The sequence below is a fragment of the Trichosurus vulpecula genome, chromosome 5 (genome assembly GCF_011100635.1).
Source record: "Trichosurus vulpecula isolate mTriVul1 chromosome 5, mTriVul1.pri, whole genome shotgun sequence".
In the NCBI taxonomy this organism is placed as follows: Eukaryota; Metazoa; Chordata; class Mammalia; order Diprotodontia; family Phalangeridae; genus Trichosurus; species Trichosurus vulpecula.
The window spans coordinates 295522626-295542449 of record NC_050577.1 but is presented as its reverse complement, the minus strand read 5'-3'; the positions used below and the strand labels follow the sequence as shown (position 1 = coordinate 295542449).

The 19824-nt window shown below is 45.4% G+C and overlaps 1 protein-coding gene across 1 annotated transcript in view; it reads left to right on the top strand.

Moving 5' to 3' along the window:
- TMPRSS6 (transmembrane serine protease 6) overlaps positions 1-19824 on the top strand; it is a 48637-nt gene that overhangs the window by 5009 nt on the left and 23804 nt on the right. Inside the window, exons 2-10 of the mRNA XM_036759074.1 lie at positions 88-316; positions 971-1104; positions 1982-2049; positions 4415-4599; positions 6117-6158; positions 8015-8219; positions 9978-10114; positions 12895-13007; positions 13227-13336. Of these exons, the coding sequence (XP_036614969.1) occupies positions 97-316; positions 971-1104; positions 1982-2049; positions 4415-4599; positions 6117-6158; positions 8015-8219; positions 9978-10114; positions 12895-13007; positions 13227-13336 (1214 nt within the window). The 5' untranslated portion in view covers positions 88-96. The remainder of the gene's footprint in view (positions 1-87; positions 317-970; positions 1105-1981; positions 2050-4414; positions 4600-6116; positions 6159-8014; positions 8220-9977; positions 10115-12894; positions 13008-13226; positions 13337-19824) is intronic.

Below are 19824 nucleotides of genomic sequence, written 5' to 3'. Positions count from 1 at the left end.
TCTCTGACTTCTTTCTACTGTTGGCACACGTAAGTCACTGGGACTGATCAGTCTGTTTCCCCCTAACGCTCCTTCCTCTTTTGTCAGAAGTCCAGGATGGAGGATGAAGAACAGAGGGGCAATGGACAGGCAATCCAAGGACAGTTATATGGAGTGGATATGGAGGAGCCAGGGTCCAATCAAAGAGGCCCAGTTGGGAAGGCAAAAGCCACTGACGACACCAAGAGAAGAAGACGGGATTACATGCGCCTGGCCCCTCTGTGGCTTGCTCTGCTGATGTTGGCAGCAGGTGGAGTCCTGCTCTGGTATTTCCTAGGTAACTGAAGGATAAGACATTGGGGGTAGGGATGAGAGCTATAACTAACACATAGCAAATGGAGCTTTGTCACAGGGTGCTGATGTCTAGGATGGTGTGTTTCCTCTCTGATAGAATGGACAGCATGAAGCTTGAACAGGTCCCCAGCTAGTACGTACAGGGTTCTATGATGGTGGTACCCCCTCCCACATAGCCCTCTTCCCCCATCCCTAAGCCCCACCAATTTTCTCTGGGATAAGTAGCTACCATAGGATTGACCTTTGTGCCTCTCAAACCACCTCTCAACACGCCCCATAGGCAATGATGCCTAGCTTCAGCTCTAATGGCCACAGAAGTCACTAAAATTAGGGATCTTTTATTCATCTGTTGGCTTGAGCCTGAGAAAGAAGAAGTGGGAAAGCTTGCCCTGAAGGTCAAGGATAATCACCCTTGATTGGTGTAGCTTAAGCTAGAATTAGAGCTAATTGGTGGCCATTACCAGGAGGCAGATTCTGTCTTGAGATAAGGGAAGACTTCAGAACAATGAGAGCTGTCCAGTGATGGAGCAGGTTGCTTTCCCTGCCACTGAAAGTGTTTGAGACTTAATGACCACTTTCACCCTGTTCCCCATCCTCCTACCACTGCCAGACTCACACCCAGCTCTGTTTTGAGCAGGATACAAGAGAGAGGGGACCGTCAGCCAGTTGTACTCAGGCAGCCTCCGGGTGCTCAATCGCCACTTCTCCTTGGACCTGTCTCGCCGGGAATCCAGTGCCTTCCGCAGCGAAACTGCCAAAGCCCAGAAGATGGTAGGGAAAGGCTGAAAGGTGGAAACATATGGGGGAGAGCAAGCAGTTCTATGAGGTGGGCTGGCCAGGAGCTAATGGATCTGTGATATAGTCTGGACAGGAAGGCGGGATGAAAACTATTGTTTCTGTGATATGAACGGCCCAGGATACAGAGGTAAAAAAATAATTCTGAGAAATGGGTTGGATCCTGAATTAAGAAGGCGTGGGCAGGCATCTTGGAAGAGGATGGCAAGGAATCAAGTAACTTCATGACAATCAGCAATTCAATTTGAGTGTCCACTGTGTGCAGAGAGCCCTGTGCTAGGCACTGTTGAGGGAGGAGGAGACAGAGAGAGGATGAGATGCAATCTTTGATCTAGAAGTAAAGGTGGTATAAGTAGAGAAGGAAGGAAGGAAGTAGTAAGGAAGGAAGGAAGGAAGTAGAATTACAAGGGTCAAAAGATGCTTGCAAAGTCATGTATAAATGAGTGGAAGCTAAAAGAGGGTTTGTCCACGAGTGCTGAGGAGTGAGAGCCACCCTTGGGATACGTGAGGTTGAATGGGATAAATCAGGAAAGGTTTCATGGAAGGGACAAAATGGAACAGGGACGAGTGTGCTGTAGCCAAGACTGTTAAATTTTCAGTGTGAGCATTTGCACCTCAGAAATAGCCTTGATCAAGGCTGGATTTATTGTTTTTTTGGTTGTCTAGACTTAAGAAAGTGTTAATAATGCAAATTCTATGCACTACCACCCCAAAACTGGTTGTTCAATATTCACCAGCACACACCTGGAGGGAGAACTACGAAGCCAGGGAACAGCAGTCAGGCAATGGGATAAAGTTCTGGGTGGAAATGCGTGGGTGTGAAGGGAATGACAAATGAGATTTCTTTTCTCAGCTTAGAGACCTCATCTTTGCTACCCGCCTGGCCCCATACTACAACTCAAGCACAGTGTATGCATTTGGGTGAGTCATGGGCCCCCTCCTCTCCAGCCCCCTCTTAGATGGATACAGTTTAGAACCATTAAAGTTGGAAAGGACCTGAGAGATCATCTTATATAAAGGTCTCAGCTAGCCTACATTGGGTCTCTCCAGTCATATTATGCCTTCCTTGGTTCAGAGGAATATCCCACTAAATTAATAAGGTTTGTGAAGATTGAAGGCAATAGTAGGACCTATAGCTGGGAGAATCAATAAATGTTCTGGAAAGGACCTCAGAGATCATTCAATCCAATGTTCTCATTTAACAAATGAGGAAACTGGGACCCAGAGAAATTAACTGATCAGTCCCAGATCGCCGAGGCAGTAAGTGGCTGAACTGGGATTTGAACCACAATTTTCTGATTCCAAATCCAGTATTTTTCCGTTATGCCACATGACTTCTCAATGAGTAATTAAACTCTAAAAATAAACCAGTTATTGATGTTTCAGATACCATCTAGAATCCAGAGGTTCTGAACCTGGGGTCCATGAACTTAGACAAAAAATGAATAACTATGTTTCAGGATAATTGGTTCCTTTCAAATCCTTTGATGCATTTACAAACATAATTCTGAGAAGTGTCCATAGGCTTCACCAGAATATGGCCAGAGGGATCCATGACACACAAAAAGCAAAGCGCTCCTGACTGAAGTTGACTCGTTAATGGACAGAGGAAGGAAAGGAGGACAGGAAGGGTTAAATGACTTACTTAAAGTCCTCCTGAAATTACTTTGCATTTACTTTGCATGTATTTTCCATTTTCTTATGTGAGGATATGTTTCCCCAGTAGAATATAAACTCTTTGAGGACAGGGATTGTATCCTTTTTGTCTTTTGACTCCAGTGTCCTGTAGGATCATATATTTAGAGCTGGAAAGGAGCCTGGAAGACATCTAATACAACCTCTCATAGGATTGTACGTTTACAGCTGTAAAGGTCCAACATCCCTCACTTTACAAATGAAGAAAGTGGAGCCCCCACTGAGGTTAATTGATTCATCCAAGGTCTTAGAAGTATTAACTGGCAGAGCCTAGATTTGAACCCATGTCCTCTGCCTCTGAATTCAGCCCTCTTTCCACTGTACCACATTGTGCCTGGCATATAGCAGCCACCAAAAAAATGTTTGTTGAATCAAATTGAATTGAAATCACTGTCCGGTGGCTAGTAAATGGTCCAGGACTAGATCCCAATAAAGGTGATCTCATGATGCTTCAAGAGAAGCAAAGTGTGCAGAGAGAGGGGCAACATTCCTGCTGTCCTGAGGTGCTCAGACCACATCTGGAGGACCAGGGGAGCAAACAGGACGATACAGGACCTGGGAACCATGGCATGCAAGGATTGGTGGAAGAAAGAAAGGAAGTTTAGCCTGGGTAACAATGCAGCTTTGCTGTCCAAATATCTAAAGGGCCATTGGGTAGAAAGGTGGTTGGTTGTTTTCTGTCTGGCCTCAGAGGGTAGAACTAAAACTCAGAGGTGGGAACTATAGGGGTCAGATTTTTGTCTCAGTGTAAGAGAAAATTTCCCCATGATTAGAGATGTCCCAAGGTTGAATAGGCTACCTTGTTCAAGATCAGCCAGTAGTGAGATTCTCATCACTCTGGGTGTGAACAGGCTGAATGACCACTCCTGAGTCACAAGATGGAGAATCTTTTTTTCTTTTAGTTTGCAGGAGATGACTTCTAAAATTATTTTCAATTTAAATTAATTTAACAAACATGTATTGAGCACCTGGGGTTTCCATAGTCCCATGCTGCCCAAATCCAAAAATCAAAGAACTTTTAAAGCTGGAAGGGCCCTCATAACATAGAATGTTATAGATTAGAAGAACATTAGAATGTCAGAGACGGAAGAGACTTTAGAACAGGGAATGTTAGAGGTGGGAGAGACCTTAGAACAGGGAATGTCAGAGCTAGAAGAGACTTTTGGATTTAGAGCTAGGAGGGATCATAGAACATACAATGTCAGAGCTTGGAAGGACTTTAGAACATAGACTGACAGGGAGGAAATTTAGAACATAGAATGTAAAATCTAGAAGGGACCTTAGAACATGAGATGTTAGGACTAGAAAGGACCTTAGGTATCATCCAATCCTATCCCCCCATTTTCCAGACGTAGAGACTGAGGCACAAAAAAGAGATAGGGTGAAGAAGTTCTAGAGGTATAGAATTTGAAAGTAATGTCAATATTGACTTTTATGAGGTCCCTTCCTGCTCTGGATCTGTCATTCTATGAATGTTTTTATATTCTATGCCATTTCTCAGGGATTGTCTCACTGCTCCCCCCTCCTAGCATCCTAGACAATTTAGAGGAGGAGGAGGAGGCCAGGAAAATGTTGACTTCTTCCTCCTTAGGGAAGGGCCTCTGACCTGCTTCTTCTGGTTCATTCTCCAAATCCCCGAGAAACGCCGTCAGATGCTGACCCCAGATGCTGTGAAGGAGGTACTGGTGGAGCAGCTACTGTCCAATGCCAATGAGACCAGTGGCACTCCTGACCAGGAAGAGTATGAGGTGGACCCTGGGGGCCTTGTTCTTCTGGGTCAGTATGGTCAGGATGGGCTCAAAGACTGGAGGGACCTGAGAGGGAATGGGGGCAGTCTTCCTCTCAGCCATGTAACAGAATAAAGTTGGCTCATGAAAAAGCAATTGGGGAGAAAAAAGAATATCTGGGATGATCGGCATGAGGGAGCAGCTACATTCACAAGGACAGGAGCCAGGGCAGCTTTCCCAGTCTTACCTTTATTCTATACCTCCTTAGGTACCTAGCACAGTGCTCTGCACACAGTAGGCACAATAAATATTGGATTGGACCAAAAATGACATGGGTTCATTCATTCAACAAGTATTTTATTAAGCTCCCACTATTTCAGAGGATCAGGCCAGACACCAAGGAAGGTACAACTTGGTTTAGGTGGAATTCAGCATCTGCCCTCATGAAGACTCTAGGAAATCCTTGAGCAAAGCATTAAGCTCTCATTAACAAAATGAAGGGGGTGAGAATAGGTTAGCCCAGCTAATCCCACAAGTGCCTCTGGGAGCCTCTAATGATTGGGTCAATGAGTCATAGAATCCAAGAGCAGAACAGGACTTAAGAAATCAGCCATCCTGAGCCCTACAGGAACAGGAATCCCTTCTGTCCATCTTTGAGAAAAGACCATCCGGCCTCTGTTTAAAGCCCTCTACTCTCTGCTGAAGGAGCAAACTTCACTGTTTTTTTAATAGCTCTAATTTTTTTAATTTTTTTTCCTTTTAGGATCATTGAGTTGGAAGGGATCTTAGAGAGTGTCTCTATTGGGTGGGTCTAGATAGATATGATGAGCTCCAAACTCTAAATCCTGTAGTCTAGACCAACCCCCTCCTTTTACAAATGAGGAAATTGAGTCACAGAGACTTGAAGAGTGATTTGCCTAAGATCACAAAGGTAGCAAATAGCAAATTTAAAACCCAGCTTTTCAACTCCAAATCTCTCTCTCCCTCCCTCCCTCCCTCCCTCCCTCTCTCTCTCTCTCTCTCTCTCTCTCTCTCTCTCTCTCTCTCTCTCTCTATCTCTCTCTCTCTTTCTCCCTTTATCTTCAGTGTTGGGAACTGCCACTGAAGGAAAATCTCTCCACTGATGTCAATCATCACCTATTCTCTACCTTCAGCCTTAGATGTTTTCCTTGGGGTCCTGAGAAATGAAGTGACTTGCCCAGGGCAACACAGCCTCTAAGTAACAGAAGCAAGACTTGAACCCAAATCTTCCTAACTCCAAACTCAGCTCTCTCCTCCTTCAAATAACCCCTCATCCTTGTCCTCTAGGGCCAAGTTTGGCTTGAATGACAAGCCAGGCTAATTCTTTTGAAGGAATGTGGCTTCATGAGTCCAGAATAGGGGAGCAACTTGATAAGCTAGGAAGGGTGAACAGAGAGCTAGACATCAGGGGGGAGGGAGAGTAGGATCCCTGCCTGCACATACACACATTAGGCTCCAGGTGTAGCTGCTCTGGGAGTTTCATTTGATTTCATTTTCTTTGAGTTTTGCTTCCATTCATTTCTTCATTTTGTTCCTTTTTAACAGAGACCAGTGTGAAAGACATAGTTTTGCTGAATTCTACACTGGGTAGGCTTTTTTGTCTCCCTTTCTTTTCGAGTTTCCTCATTTTGCTTGGATGGGCTTCTGAGGAGTAAGAAGAGGTAGGGGAGGGCACAGGACTTACTGAGTGTGTAGCAGGGACATGCCTGGGGGTAGTGCCAGTGTAAGAAACCTAATGAACCTTGAGATACAGCTCACGTGTGTGCATGGTCATGGATTTATGAGTTATATGAAATATAGGTGTGTGTATACATGTATATCTGTACCTGTTTGGTGTCTAGATTTCCAAGTGTGTTTACCTTCTCCTCCTTTCCTCCTCCTCCTCCTCCTCCTTCTCCTCCTCCTCCTCCTTCTTCTCCTTCTCTTGCTTTCTTCTCCTTCCCATCCTTACCCCCTCTCACTTCTATTGCCAAAAGTTTCTCTGTGAGCTGGAGGAAGGAGTCAGATTGTTAATGTTTGCAAGGAACCAACCTTTGTGGTATGTGGTGTGGGGGTGTGAATGTGGGTTTGGGGGTGGGTGTGGGGGCATGGGAGTGGGTGTGGGGCACACATGCATACACACACCACTTGTGTAAACAATTTAACCCACAATAATGTGTGTGTGTAGCTCATACTAAGGACTCCACACAGGGTAGAGTACGGGTGTGTTCTCTGAGCAATGTAAACATCCACTCCCTTCCTCCAGAAATGTGTGCACGTGAAGAGGTGTGGGCCTACATGCTTCTATGAGACCATGACATCTTACTGCCACTTTCTGAATGTGTGTGTTTGGGGCGGGGTTAGCATTGGGGGGGGGGGTTGCTGCATGGGGAGGTTAGGGTTGATTCTTTCTAGGGCTAACGGCTGCAAGGTGGGTTAGGTAGTTTCTGCCTTACAGCCGTGTGGTTCAAACAACTGAGAACATAGCTGAAAATCTGTCCTTTTTAAATTTCTAAAAAAATGTATCTTTTTCAGGTAACAAAGATTAAATTTATTTCTATACCACAAAATAATAAAACAAAAAAAGTATTACTATCCCACAAAGAATGATAATTAGAAATAATTCCTATAGTATGTTAAGGCTTGTACAGCACTATATACAATGCTGTGAAGAAGTTAGGGTAAATATTATTAAGCCTATGTTACAGAAAAGGAAACTGAGATCCTAGAAGGTTGAGTGTTTGCTCAGGTAGTAAATGTCAGAGGCAGGATCTGAAACCAGATCTCCTCCCAGCATGCTTTCTACTTTACTCTGCTGGGTATAACTGTTTGATCTACAATTTAGAGCAAGGTTTTAAAAATATAAACACTTAGGTAGAATCCAAGATTTTCTAGCTGAAAAGTCACAAGCAGTTCATGAGGCCCTGCCCTCACTCCATGTGTGGATGCAGTTCCCCAACCTCCCTGAGAACTAATAGCCACCCAGAAAGGAGAATGTGGGAAAGGAAAATGAAGACCTAGGCAGGACAGTCAGCCCCCCAGGTGGCTTTATGTACCAGTCAGGGGTGGTGTACAAGTGCGTGTGTGGCGATCGGGGACCATTGAGAGCTTTTCATTCATCAAAGGAAGGGAATAAATTGGTTATGGGAGAAGACAGGAGGAAGACAGCCAAGAAGGGAAAGGAGGCTGTGGGAAGAATGAGCCAGGTTAAATGGAGAAGGCAGAATGAGACCAGCAGCAGAGATAGCAGACACAGGTGGAAGCTGGAAGGTGGTGGAGGAATTGGGAGGCCTAACCCAGCATCTGCTTGATTTAGGAACTAACCACACCATTAACCCCTGCTCTCTACCACACCCTCCCGATCTCCTTTCCTCATCCCTGGGCAAGGACCCTGCAGGCTCTGGCTCCCCAAAGCTCTCGCCTCAGGGCTAAGGGGGGCCAGGGGTTCTGTCTCCCCTCTCCAGGATGCTACCGATACAGCTACATCGGTGAAGGCCAGAGAGCTCGGCTCAAGGGCCCTGATCACCTTTCCTCAAGCTGTCTGTGGCACCTTCAGGGTCCCGAGGACCACATGATCAAGCTTCGACTGGAATGGACCCTGGCTGAGTGTCGGGACAGGCTGGCCATGTACGATGTTGCCGGACCCCTCGAGAGCCGCCTCATCACCTCGTAAGTTACCCCTTCGCCCCAACCTTGAGGAAGGACGAGGTGCCAGGGGAAGGATATCTCAATGGGCCAGGGATAGCTGAGAATAAGAATCATGTCTTAGCGTTTCTTAGCCTGTGACAAATCACTGTGTGGTCTTCCGTCTCTGCACCAGTTTTCTCCTCTTTCAAATGAGGGGAATGGTCTAGATAATTCCCAAGATTCCTTCTAGATTTCACATTTTTAATTCTCGAGCCTTCAGTGTTCTAAGTCCCCTTTCAGCTCTCACATTCAACATTCTGTCCTATATTCAGTCAATCAGTCAATAAGCATTTATTACATGCCTACTTTTTACCAGTTACCGTACACAAAGGGCTCGGGAAAGGAACCAGGAAAGGTCTCTTGCAGAAGGTGGGATTAGAACTGAATCTTGAAGGAATCCAGGAAATATAGACAAGGAGGGAGAAGAAGCCAGGCTTGGGAGGGGACAGCCAGTGAAAGGAATTGATTTGGAAGGTGGAGTGTAAGGAAGAGTAAGGCCAGTGTCGGCATCATATAGGAGAGTTAAGGTGTAAAGAGACAGAAAATTTAGGAACAGACTAGGTTGTGAAGAGCTTTCAAAGCCAGAAAGAGGATTTTCTCTTTGGTCCTAAAAATAATAGAGAGCCATTGGGGTCATTGAGTAGGGGAGTGCACTTTAGGAAAAAAGAATTTGAGAGCTGAATGAGGAATGTGCTGGGGTGGGGAGAGGCTTGAGGCAAAGAGAACACTAGTCCAGACGTGAGGTATTCTAACCTTCTATGGATACACTTCTGTGTGAACGTTTATCCAAAAAACTTTATGCTATAATGTCCTGTGTCCTACCATAATCCTATCCTTAGTCTCTCTGGCATTATTACCTTCTAATGGTCAGGAATTATAGCATGCAGTTGTGGAAATCATATTGGAGAAATTAGACTGGATTTAAATTCTTCCTCTATTTATTACCTTATGACCTTGGGGAAGTCACCTGCTAGGTTTCTTCATCTGTGAAATGAAGGGATTGGACCAACGTTCTCCAAGGTTCCTTCCAGCTCTAAATTATTCAATCCTATCCATCTAAATTAGCTGTCCATTAGGTATGTTTTGAAGCATGCTGACAATGCCCTCTCTACCCCATGGTCACAGCACCAGACTTTCCACTATTAAGGTTCTCTGTTCTAGATAAAGGTACAGCCAGTTACACCTATTTCTAGGACAGGTAACTCATCTGGCAGTTATTAGTTATTGAAATCTCATTATGAATTAGTTTGTTGTCAGCTGAAAGCCAAAAGGAATAGGGGATTTGAGTGGGGGAGGGAGACAGAAGGAGTAAGTTAGGGGTACTCTAACACTTAGGTGGGAAACCGAAAAGCCACAAGACAGGGGGAGGAGAGCCTTCCCAGGGAACCCCAGTGTTATCTCTTCCTGCTGCACCCCAAAACAAGATTGGGTGGGGGGAGCCTCAGTGGGTGGGTCCTTGGTTTTCTACCAGCTTTGGCTGTCAGCTCCTAGCAGAGAGAGGTTGAACTATCTGGCAGGTCATAGCATTTGGCATTTTAGAGCTGGGAGGGAGCTCAGAGGCCATCTAGTCTAACCCTTTCATTTTCAGATGAAGAAACTAAGGCCCAGGGAAGAGGTAACTTGCCAACAGTCTCAGAGGTTTCTGTTTAAACCGAGGCTCTCTGGCTCCAGAGCCCTCTTTCCACTGAACCTTTCTAACTTCTCCCCAGGTGTAACCCTACCCTACCCATCTCCCCTCAGACTCTATGGCTGCAGCCGCCAGGAGCCAGTGGTGGAGGTCCTGTCCTCAGGCCACGTCATGTCTGTGGTCTGGAAGAAAGGCCTGTACAGCTACTATGACCCCTTCACACTCTCTGTCCAGGCTGTGGCCTTCCAGGGTGAGGAGGGGACATTGGGCATGGCGGGGGGAGGGGGAATCCTCTCAGAACAGGGAGGGACTCACGTCACTTGGCTATCCAAGGTAGCCAGTCTGGTCTCCCCTCTCTGCCCTGTGGCTCCAGACCCCAACACCCTCCCTGTTTTTACTCCACCCTCTCCCTGACTATGAGTAAGTCAGTACGACCTTAGTATGCACCACAGGTGGTCAGTTGATAGCCAGAGAATCTGCTGTCTTCTCCACCCACCTCCGGTTCTCCTTCTCTTGCCCCTCCTTCCTTTCTCTTTCCCTGGTGTAGAGGCAGTGATGTAAACCAGCATGTGCACACCGGGCCTCTGGGCTTATGTGGTGGCTGAGTATTTACCTGTTTGTCCCACAAGGAAAAGGGAGGGGAGTGCTTTGCAGAACTTAAAAGTGATCCATCTATGCGAATGATCGTCATGCTGTCATCTTCATCCCTAGAGGAGGCAGCGTGCTAGAGGGGAAAATCCCTGGCTTGAGGCTTTGAACCTTGCCTCTGCTGTTTATTTGGCTGCAGGACCCCATAACAATCACTTTTCTCTGAGTCTCAATTTCTTCATCTGTCAAATGAGGTTTACTCGTTTGGGGCCCTGCCCCCTTCACAGGGTTGTGGTGAAGACCAAGTGAGATAATGTTGATGAAGCAGTTTGAAATCCCAAAGAGCTCAGTGAAAACCATTGTTATCTGGACGCTCTCTCTCTCTCTCTCCCCCCTCCCTCCCTTTCCCCCTCCCTCCATTTCTCTCTGTGTCTCTCTCTGTCTGTCTCTGTGTCTCTCTGTGTCTCTCTTTCTCACTCTCCCTCCCTCCCCTCCCCCCACTTCTCTCCTCTTCCCCCTTAGAATCATAAACATTAAAACAAAGAAGGACCTGAGATGCCATCCAAACAAACTCCTTCATTTTATAGATGAGTAAAGGGAGACCCACAGAGGGGCACCGACTTGCCCAAGGTCACACTACTACCTAGGTTAAGATTAGAATCCAGGTCTTTTGGTTTCAAGACTTCAGTTCTTTCCACTACACCATGCGTGACCCCTTGTCTCTAACTCTCTTTCAATTCAATTACACAAGCATCCTTTAAGTGCCTACTTAATGAAGGCACTTTCAGAGGCACTGGTTCGGGACTTGCCCTAGAAGAAATTACATGCTAAAGTTTCCCGCTGCCCAGCACTGGCTTGAATTGTTTGACATACAATTTAGAGCAAGATTTTAAAAATACAAACAGACAAGGACCTTAGAACTGAGGCGTCATCATCACAAGTGGTTCGTGAGGCTGCTGCCCTCATCCTTCCTTCAGCAGCACAGGACCCAATTTCCCCGAAGGATGACAGCCACCTAGCCAGGTGATAAAGGAAGGGAGGGTGCTGAGCCAACAGGAGAACCTGCTCTCCAGGTGGCTTTGTGCGCATGCCTTTATGGGTAACAGGGAAAAGATGAAAAAAATGCAGCACAATGTGTGTTAGGGTTCTCTAACAATTAGGAAGAGCAAGAAATGCTTCCCATCTGAGGTACCACCTGAGCTGCCCCTTGAAGTAATTAAGGCTTCCAAGATGCAGAAGTAAGGCTGTTTCAGAGAGAGAAGACAGTATGGGACAGCCCAGAGTAGGGACATGCAAAGTTGAGTAGGGGAGTAGAAATAGGTCAGTTTGGTTCAAGCAGACTTAGAATGAGAACCCCTGAGAGCTGAGCTAGAACACATGGACAGCCAGAAGGAGGTAGGACAGTGCTTCCCATGCCCTGTTATAAGAGTGAGATGGAAGGAGGCTGGGAAGGCAAGAGGATGAAGCTGGATAACATGGCCCACACCCATCCCCATGAGGGGTCTGGAGCTTTCCAACCCCTGAGCTATTTCCTCTTGCCATGCCAGGCCTTGCCTCTTCGGGGACTCCAGCTGAGTCCAAAGCAGCCTTCGTTACATGGTGGGCAAACTACTTTCTCTCCCAAGCCTTCAGTTCACTGTTCTATAAAATAAGGGAGTTTTACTAAATCAGGAGTTCTAAACCCAGATTCTTCAAACTTTTTTTAAAAATATAATTTGATAACTGTATTTCAATATAATTGTTTTTTTCATATTATTTTGCATGGCATGCATTTTCAAAAATGATTCTTGTATCACTTGCTTTCTCAATGGGTGTGGGAAGGGCTGGAGGAAGAGAATTTGGAACTCAAGGTTTTTTAAATGAATATTAAAAATTAATTAAAAATTTTGAAGCCCCATAATTTAGTAGAATCCATGACATAAAAAAGTGGTTAAGCACACCTGTCCTAAATAATCTCTAAGATTTCCATGAAATCCCAGCCTCTCCTAACAAGGCTGGGCCAAGTGTCCTCCCAACTCCATCCTGCCAAGGTCCAAGGAGAGCTAAGGTTTATTGTGACTTAAAGAAAAAGGAATTGGATAGAAAGTTCTAGAATATAGAAAGGCCCAGGAAAATTATTCCCATAGTGGATGGGGGGGGGGCGGGGGCAGGTAGAGTCAGAGTCAGAGGACTTGGAGGCAAATTATGACTTTATGAATTACCAGCTGTGTGACTTTGGGCAAAGAGCTTCATGTCTCTGAGTCTCAGATTCTTCATTTGTAAAATGGACTCTATGACCTCAAAGGGTCCTTCCATCTTTAAATGGATGATCCCACAATCTTCTGAACTGATTTATAGTTGTATAGATTAGGCAAATCACTTAACCTTTTCATCAGCCTCAATTTCCTCATCTCTGAAATGAGCGTGATTTGACTTAACTGAGCTCTTTTTCTCCCTTCTCAGATTGCCAGGTGAACTTGACCCTGGAGAGCAATCTGGAGCTTCAGGGAAACATCAGCACCCCCTACTATCCCAGCTACTACTCCCCTAGCACCCACTGCACCTGGCATCTCATGGTAAGCTCCCCTGGGGCTTGGACCTATCATACTATCCCAGCTCCTCCCCATCAGCCCCTGGCACAGTAGAAAGAAGGCTGGATTTGGAATCCAAAGACCTGGGTTCAGATCCTGACTCTTCCCTCATGCCCCTGAGGCCAGCTCACCTCCCTGAGTCCTCCTGGGTCCCTTCCTCTGGGCTGGTCTGGCTGTTCACTCCCACTACCCCGCCCCCTACAGGTCCCATCTCTTGACTATGGAGTGGCCCTCTGGTTTGAGGCGTATGCTCTGAGAAGACAGAAATATGATTTGCCTTGCACCCAGGGGCAATGGATTATACAGAACCGAAGGTAGGAGGGTACTTGGCGGGGGGGGGGGGGGAAGGGGGGGTGTCCTCCTTCTCCTTCAGCTCTTGGGCTCTCTATCCTCAACCCTCCTCAACAACCTTGCCCATTTCTACAGTCCCCTGATATTCCTGGTACGAACCAGCAGTGGGACAGGTCTGGACATTATCATGAACTGGATCACCAGCTAAAGGGAACCTGGAGGGTCAGGGGAGTGGGATAGGAGCCTAAAAGCTATGTCAGTAACAAGAAGCAAGGCCCAGTTCAGGTGGCCTCTCTTCCATGCAGTCTTCATTTAGTCAATTTATTTAATTAATTTTTTACCAATTTATTTAAATTATATGGCAGGCACCATACCATTGGATATTGAAACCAAAATAAACAGTCCTTGACCTCTATTGGGGATGGGGGTTGGGGAGGGGACACAACATGTCGACAGATCAGACAATCCAAAATATATAAATAACACAGATGAAAAGTTTGGTTGGGAGATGACTCCAATAACTAAGGGAAACAAGAAAGGGCCCCTGAGAACGGTGGTGCCAAGTTGAGATTTAACAGGATCAAGGGCTTCCAAGAGGCAAAGGTGAAGAGAGAAAGTGTTCCAGGAACGGTACACAGAGTTTCAAAAGCAAAAGCTTCAGTTATTTTTGTAAAGGCAGACAGAGCATGGTCTAATTTGTCTGGAACATAGAACACATGAGGGGGAGAAATACGCCATCAGCCTGGAAAAATAGGTTGGATCGAGATTTCAAAGGTCTCTAACCACCACCCAGTGAGGTTCCTGTGTTATCTGAGAGGCCAGAGGGGGGCCCTGAAGCTTCTCAAGAAGGAGACTGATGTGGTCAGAGCTGTACTTTAGGACTATCAATGCAGCAGCTGTGCAAATTAGCACGGGAGAACAGAGAGGTTGGGATATAAGGACACCATTAGAAGGTCACCCAGTAGTGAAGGGGGTGGTGATGAGCTGCGTGAGTGGAGAGGAGACAGATATGGAGAGGTTGAATCAGCAAGATTTGACAATTGATGGAGAGAGGGGGGAAGAATCCCAGAATTTGACAGTTGGAGAGCACCTCCATGGCCATCCAGGCCAATCCACACATGAAAGGAATCCCTTACCGCCACATAATGGAAAGTGGTCACCCAGATTTTGTTTGAAGACCTTGACATCCCCCCTCCCCGCCCCAGGAAAGAGGACTCCCCACCTCCCTGGGCCACCCATTCTACTTTAAGACAGCTCTCATTGTTAGGAAGATGTTCCTGACCTTAAGCCTGAATTAGCCTTTTCTTCCCTCCAGGGCCAGCTAGAACAAATCCCCTCTATCCTCCACATGGCACCCCTTCAGATAATTAGAAACAGCTCCATGCCCCCAAGACTTCTCTTCTCCAGTCGAAGAACACCCAATTCCTTTGATATTTATGTAGCAAAGATTTGAGACCATTCACCTACCTGGTCACCATCCTCTGAGTGTTCTTCAATTTATTAAGATCTTGGGTCCTTGAGGAGAATAGAATACTCCAGATGAGGTCTGACTAGGGCAGAGTTCAGTGGAACTCTCTCTTACCTCCCTAGTCCTGGAAGCTGAGCCTCTCTTAATGTGGCCTGAGATTACATTACATTACATTAGCCTTTGGAGCTAACATCCCATTGCTTACTCATATTGTGTTTGTGGTGCAGTTAAACCCCCAGATCTTTTTCAGAACATCTGTTATCTAATCATACTTCTCCAACAGCATGGAGCTGATTTTTGTAACCATGTATGTTCACACATTTATCACTGTTGGATTCCCCCTAATTAGATTCAGCCCAATGCTCTGTGCTAGGGATTCTTAGCCTAGGCTTCATGAGATCGTGTTTTTTAATATATTGATAACTCTTTCTCAGAATGATTTGTAATTGAAATCCCATAATTTCTGTAATCCCATGTATATTATGTATTTAAAAACCCAAGTCTGAGAAAGGGTCTATAGTTTTCATCAGGCTGACTGCCCAAGGGGGCCCAGAAACAATGAAGATCAAGAACCCCTCTAGTTCATCAACATCTTTGCGGATCCTGACTGTTATCCAGTGTTAGCTTTCTTGGTGTCAGTTACAAGTTGTATGATCATACCATCTACGCCTTTATCCAAATCATCGATAAAAAATATTAAACAGCCCAGAACCAAGTGGAGATTCCCTAGTACTCACTGGAGAATCCCTGCTACCTCAATTTAGAGCTAGTAACAACTAATCTTTAAATCTAGCCATCCAACCAGGTCCAAATCTATCTTGTATCCACATCTAATTCACATCTATCCAGCTGATGGGGATACTTTATGGTACCTCATAGCTCGGCTAAAATCTAGAAAAAATATAGATGCAATATCCCCTTCATCTCTGGTTTAGTAACCCCTGTCCAAACAAAGGCAAGAGAGTTCAGGTAGGCACTTCCTGTTCTCAATGAAGCCGCCTTTGTGATCATCACTTTCTTTTCAAGCTATTCACCAACCATCAGTTCCAAAGTTTTCCCAGAAATCAGGTCAAATGTACTAGTCTATGGTGTTCAAACTGTTCTCTTTCCATTTAAAAAAATTGGGACATTTGCTCTTCCCCAATCTTGTGGACCTTTTCCATTGTTCATGATCATTCCAAGATCAGTAGCTGAAGCCCAGCTCTTTCAGGATCCTGGATGGACCTCATCTGGGCCAAAGGATTGGATTTTGCCAATGGGACCTGGGTGTTCACTCCTTATCATCTTGGGCAGAACGTCTTTGTTTGTCATTTTGTTCTGTTCTCCCAGCACAACAACGAAAAAGGAGTCCAAGATTGCATAGTTGGGTTCCTAGAAGGATGAGTGTACCTTCCTTGATCCCTTCCAGCTGAAAATGATGCCCTCCCTCCTGGGATTTCTCAAGGCACATTACCCAAGTTCTCTTCTGCCCCGCCCCAAAACCTACCTTGTACCATACATATTAATGTTTGAGTGCTTCTAGCATATCACCCTCAGTAGACAATAACCTCCTTGGGAGCAGGGACTATATCATTTTGAAGGTTTTTATACTCACCTCTGAGCAGACACAGAGTAGGAACTTAATAAACCTTGCATTGAACAATACTGATTTCTATACTTCTATAGTGATTTTTACAAAATTATTTAACACTAACATGAGTGTTTATGTTGGACTTTAAATTACTAAACAATTTAGTTACATGTTATGTTGTTTAGTCCTCCCAACAACCCGGGGGGAGGGGTACCTATTATCCCCATTCTACAGATGAGTTAACTGAGGCTGAGAGAGGTTAGAGACTTGCCCAGGGTCACACAGCTAGCAAGTGTCTAGGTAGAATTACAACTGAGGTCTTCTTGACTCCAGTCCTTCACTCTCTCTACTCCACCACAGTCCTTTCAGCCTCATGCTGAACCTCTTCAGGGAGGCAGATGGAAGTTCATCACCCCCATTTTAGTCAATTAAGCACATATTAAGTGCCTACTGTACACCAAGTAAGGAGGAGAGCACAATAATAGATGAAGTTTCTAGAACACTTTAAGATTTAAAAATGCTTTCTATATTATTGCATTTGATCTTCACAACCATCTGGGAGGGAAACACTTATTATCGCCACTGTACAATTGAGGAGACAGAGACGGATTAAGCAACTTACAATTCGCAAAGATAGTAAGTAATCAAGGCTGGATTCGAACTCAGGTCTTTCCTGCCAGACACAGGACTCTATTTACTGTGCCACCTAGCTGCCTCGGAGAGTCAGAATCTCACTTACACTCTAGGGGCTCCAGCATCTTAATGTCACCAGGGATGCCAAGTCCCTCCCCGCCCCCCCCCCCACTGGGGGTTAGATGGTGGCCAACCATTCAACATTCATTCATTTGACCTGGATTCCAATTGTGGTTTTGCCACATTTGATGGGTGAACTAATCTCTCTAGGCATCAGCGTCATCCTCTGCCAAGTAAGCAGGCTGGATCAAATAATATCTTTAGTCATTTTCAACCCTGACATTCATTTTCTATTCTAAGCTCCCTCCCAGCTATGACATTCCCTGTTCTAAGCTCCCTCTCAGCTGGAAGATCTGCTATTCTAAGATACCTCCCAGCTCTATCATTCTCTGTTCTAAGGTCCCTCTCAGCTCTGACATTCCTTGTTCTAAGGCCTCTCTTGGCTCTGATATCCCCTGTTCTAAGGTCCCTCCCAGCTCTGTCATTCCCTGTTCTAAGGCCCCTCCCAGCTGTGACATTCCCTGTTCTAAAACACCTCCCAGCTCTGTCATTCCCTGTTCTAAGGCCCCTCCCAGCTTTTTGTCTATTGTAACATCCTCTGACACCATCCATCCTTCCATTCATTCAGCACTGTCTGTATCATTCCTTTTACACTGCATCATGTAGTGCTCAGGGATGTGACATCACTGCTTCATGGATCTCAATCCTCCTCCTTCATTCAGTTATTCCTTCAACAAATTTATTAAGCACCTACTCAATACCAGGCATTGTGCTAGGCACCTAAATAGTCACAAAGATGAAGAGGATATAGTCCCTCCTCTCCAGGATCTCATCTCCTTGTGGGGAATTAAAGAAGGAAGTGGATCAGTGTATATGAATTGGTACAAGAGAAGTACAAACAAAGCATTGGGGGAGCTCAGAGGACAGAACTTCAGGGTAGCTTTGTGGAAGAGGGCTTGGAAGGACATGGAGGATTGTGACAAGTAGAAATGGAGGTGGAGGAGGGACAAGAAGGTGAGGAATGGTATCCAGGGCAGAGGGAATAATAATGTGGCCAAAGTCCCTGAGGTGGGAAAGTTTGGGGAGCAGCATGGATGGTTCTGGAGAGAGTGTAAAGGTCAATGTGGATGCCAAGGCTAGACAAATGGGTCATAGTAAGAGGATCAGAAATTGGTCTCTAAAGGGCACCTCAGAGCCCGTCTGGTTCAATCTCCTCATTTCATGGAGGAGGAAATTCCGGTAAATTGACAAATCATAAATGGCAGAGTCAGGATTTGACCCTAGGCCCTTTGACAATCTTATCTTCTTTCCATGGCACCATGTTTGCTCCCATTTGGGCTTTATCTTTGTAGCCATTGGGTAGCCACAGAAGATTTTGGATCCAGCTCGTGCATTTTAAAAAAATCACTGATTCACCAATTATTCTGAGGGCTCCTTAAGATTTACAAAATGTATTCCTCTCAATAACATTGTGAGGTAGATAGGGTTGCTGTCATTAAACCCACCTTCCCAATGAGGAAACTGAGACTGAGAGGAAGTGGCTTATTCAAGGTTAAACGGCTAGCATCAGAGTTCTCCCTCACACCCGATTCTGATCCCCGTGTATGCAGTTTTCTTTCCACCACGTCACGCTGATTACCCTAAGCCTAAAACTCATGATAGAAAATTATACTCTAAGGTTTACGAAGCACTTTCCAACATCCTCTTGAGGTCAGCATTGTAAGTATTATTGATCCCCATTTTACAGATAGGAAACTGTGGCTCTGAAGGAGGAAATGACTTGCCCACAGTCAGATAACTGATAAGGCCCAGGGCTAGGAATCGAACCCAGGACTCTTCTGTCCCTGGGTCCATAGTTCTTTTCGCTATACCAACATATCATACTTTATCAAATGTAACAAAAGGTTACCCCAAACCAGTCCTTGGCCTCATAAGCTGATTGTATAGAAATGGTGATGACGATGATGATGATGATGATGATGATTTGAGGCATCAACATGGCGATTCCGATGGGAGGGGGACAGATGGAGGGAGCCATTGGAATCACACTAATCCCTAAAGTTAAATTGGGTCTAGCTCTTTTAAGGGTCTATGATGGTCTCTTGCAGAAGCCTACAGCATTTTGGGGGCTTTCCTGACCTGAACTGAAACCTTCCCCTCTGACACTTAAAAGTAGGTTAAAGACAGGACAATCCATGACTTCTCCCCAGAAAAGGCCCCACTCCTTACCTGAGGAGATTGGATTAAGTCTTTATCCCAGGAGTTGGGGGCTAAATAAATGTCTCTTCTATGTTGTTATCAGTTCTCTCCAGGATTCTGTCCTGTCCCAGCTTGGGTTCCTTCTTTCTGGTCCAGGGGTTCTTAACCTGAGGATCACTAAATCCCAAGGGTTGAAAAATTCCAGGGTGTCTGTAAATTTGGTTGGGAAAAATACAGCTTTATTTTCACTAACCCCTAGTTGAAACTCAGCATTTCCTTCAATTGTGAATTTAAAAAAAAAAAAAAAAAAACCTGATTCTGAGAAAGGGTCCATTGGCTTCACCAGGCTGCCAGAGGCACCCATGATAACAAGAAGCTTAAGAACTCCTCCTCTGTTCCTTAACTGAGCAACAGTCAGGCCCTTTTTGGAGAATGCAGACTCTTAGAGTTCAAAGGAAATTCAGAGGCCATCTGGTTCAACCCATGGACTGAGCAGGAATGTCCTCCACAATTTCCCCAACAAGTGGTCATCCATGATGCCTCTGACCACACAACCACCATTTTAAACTCAGGTTTTCATC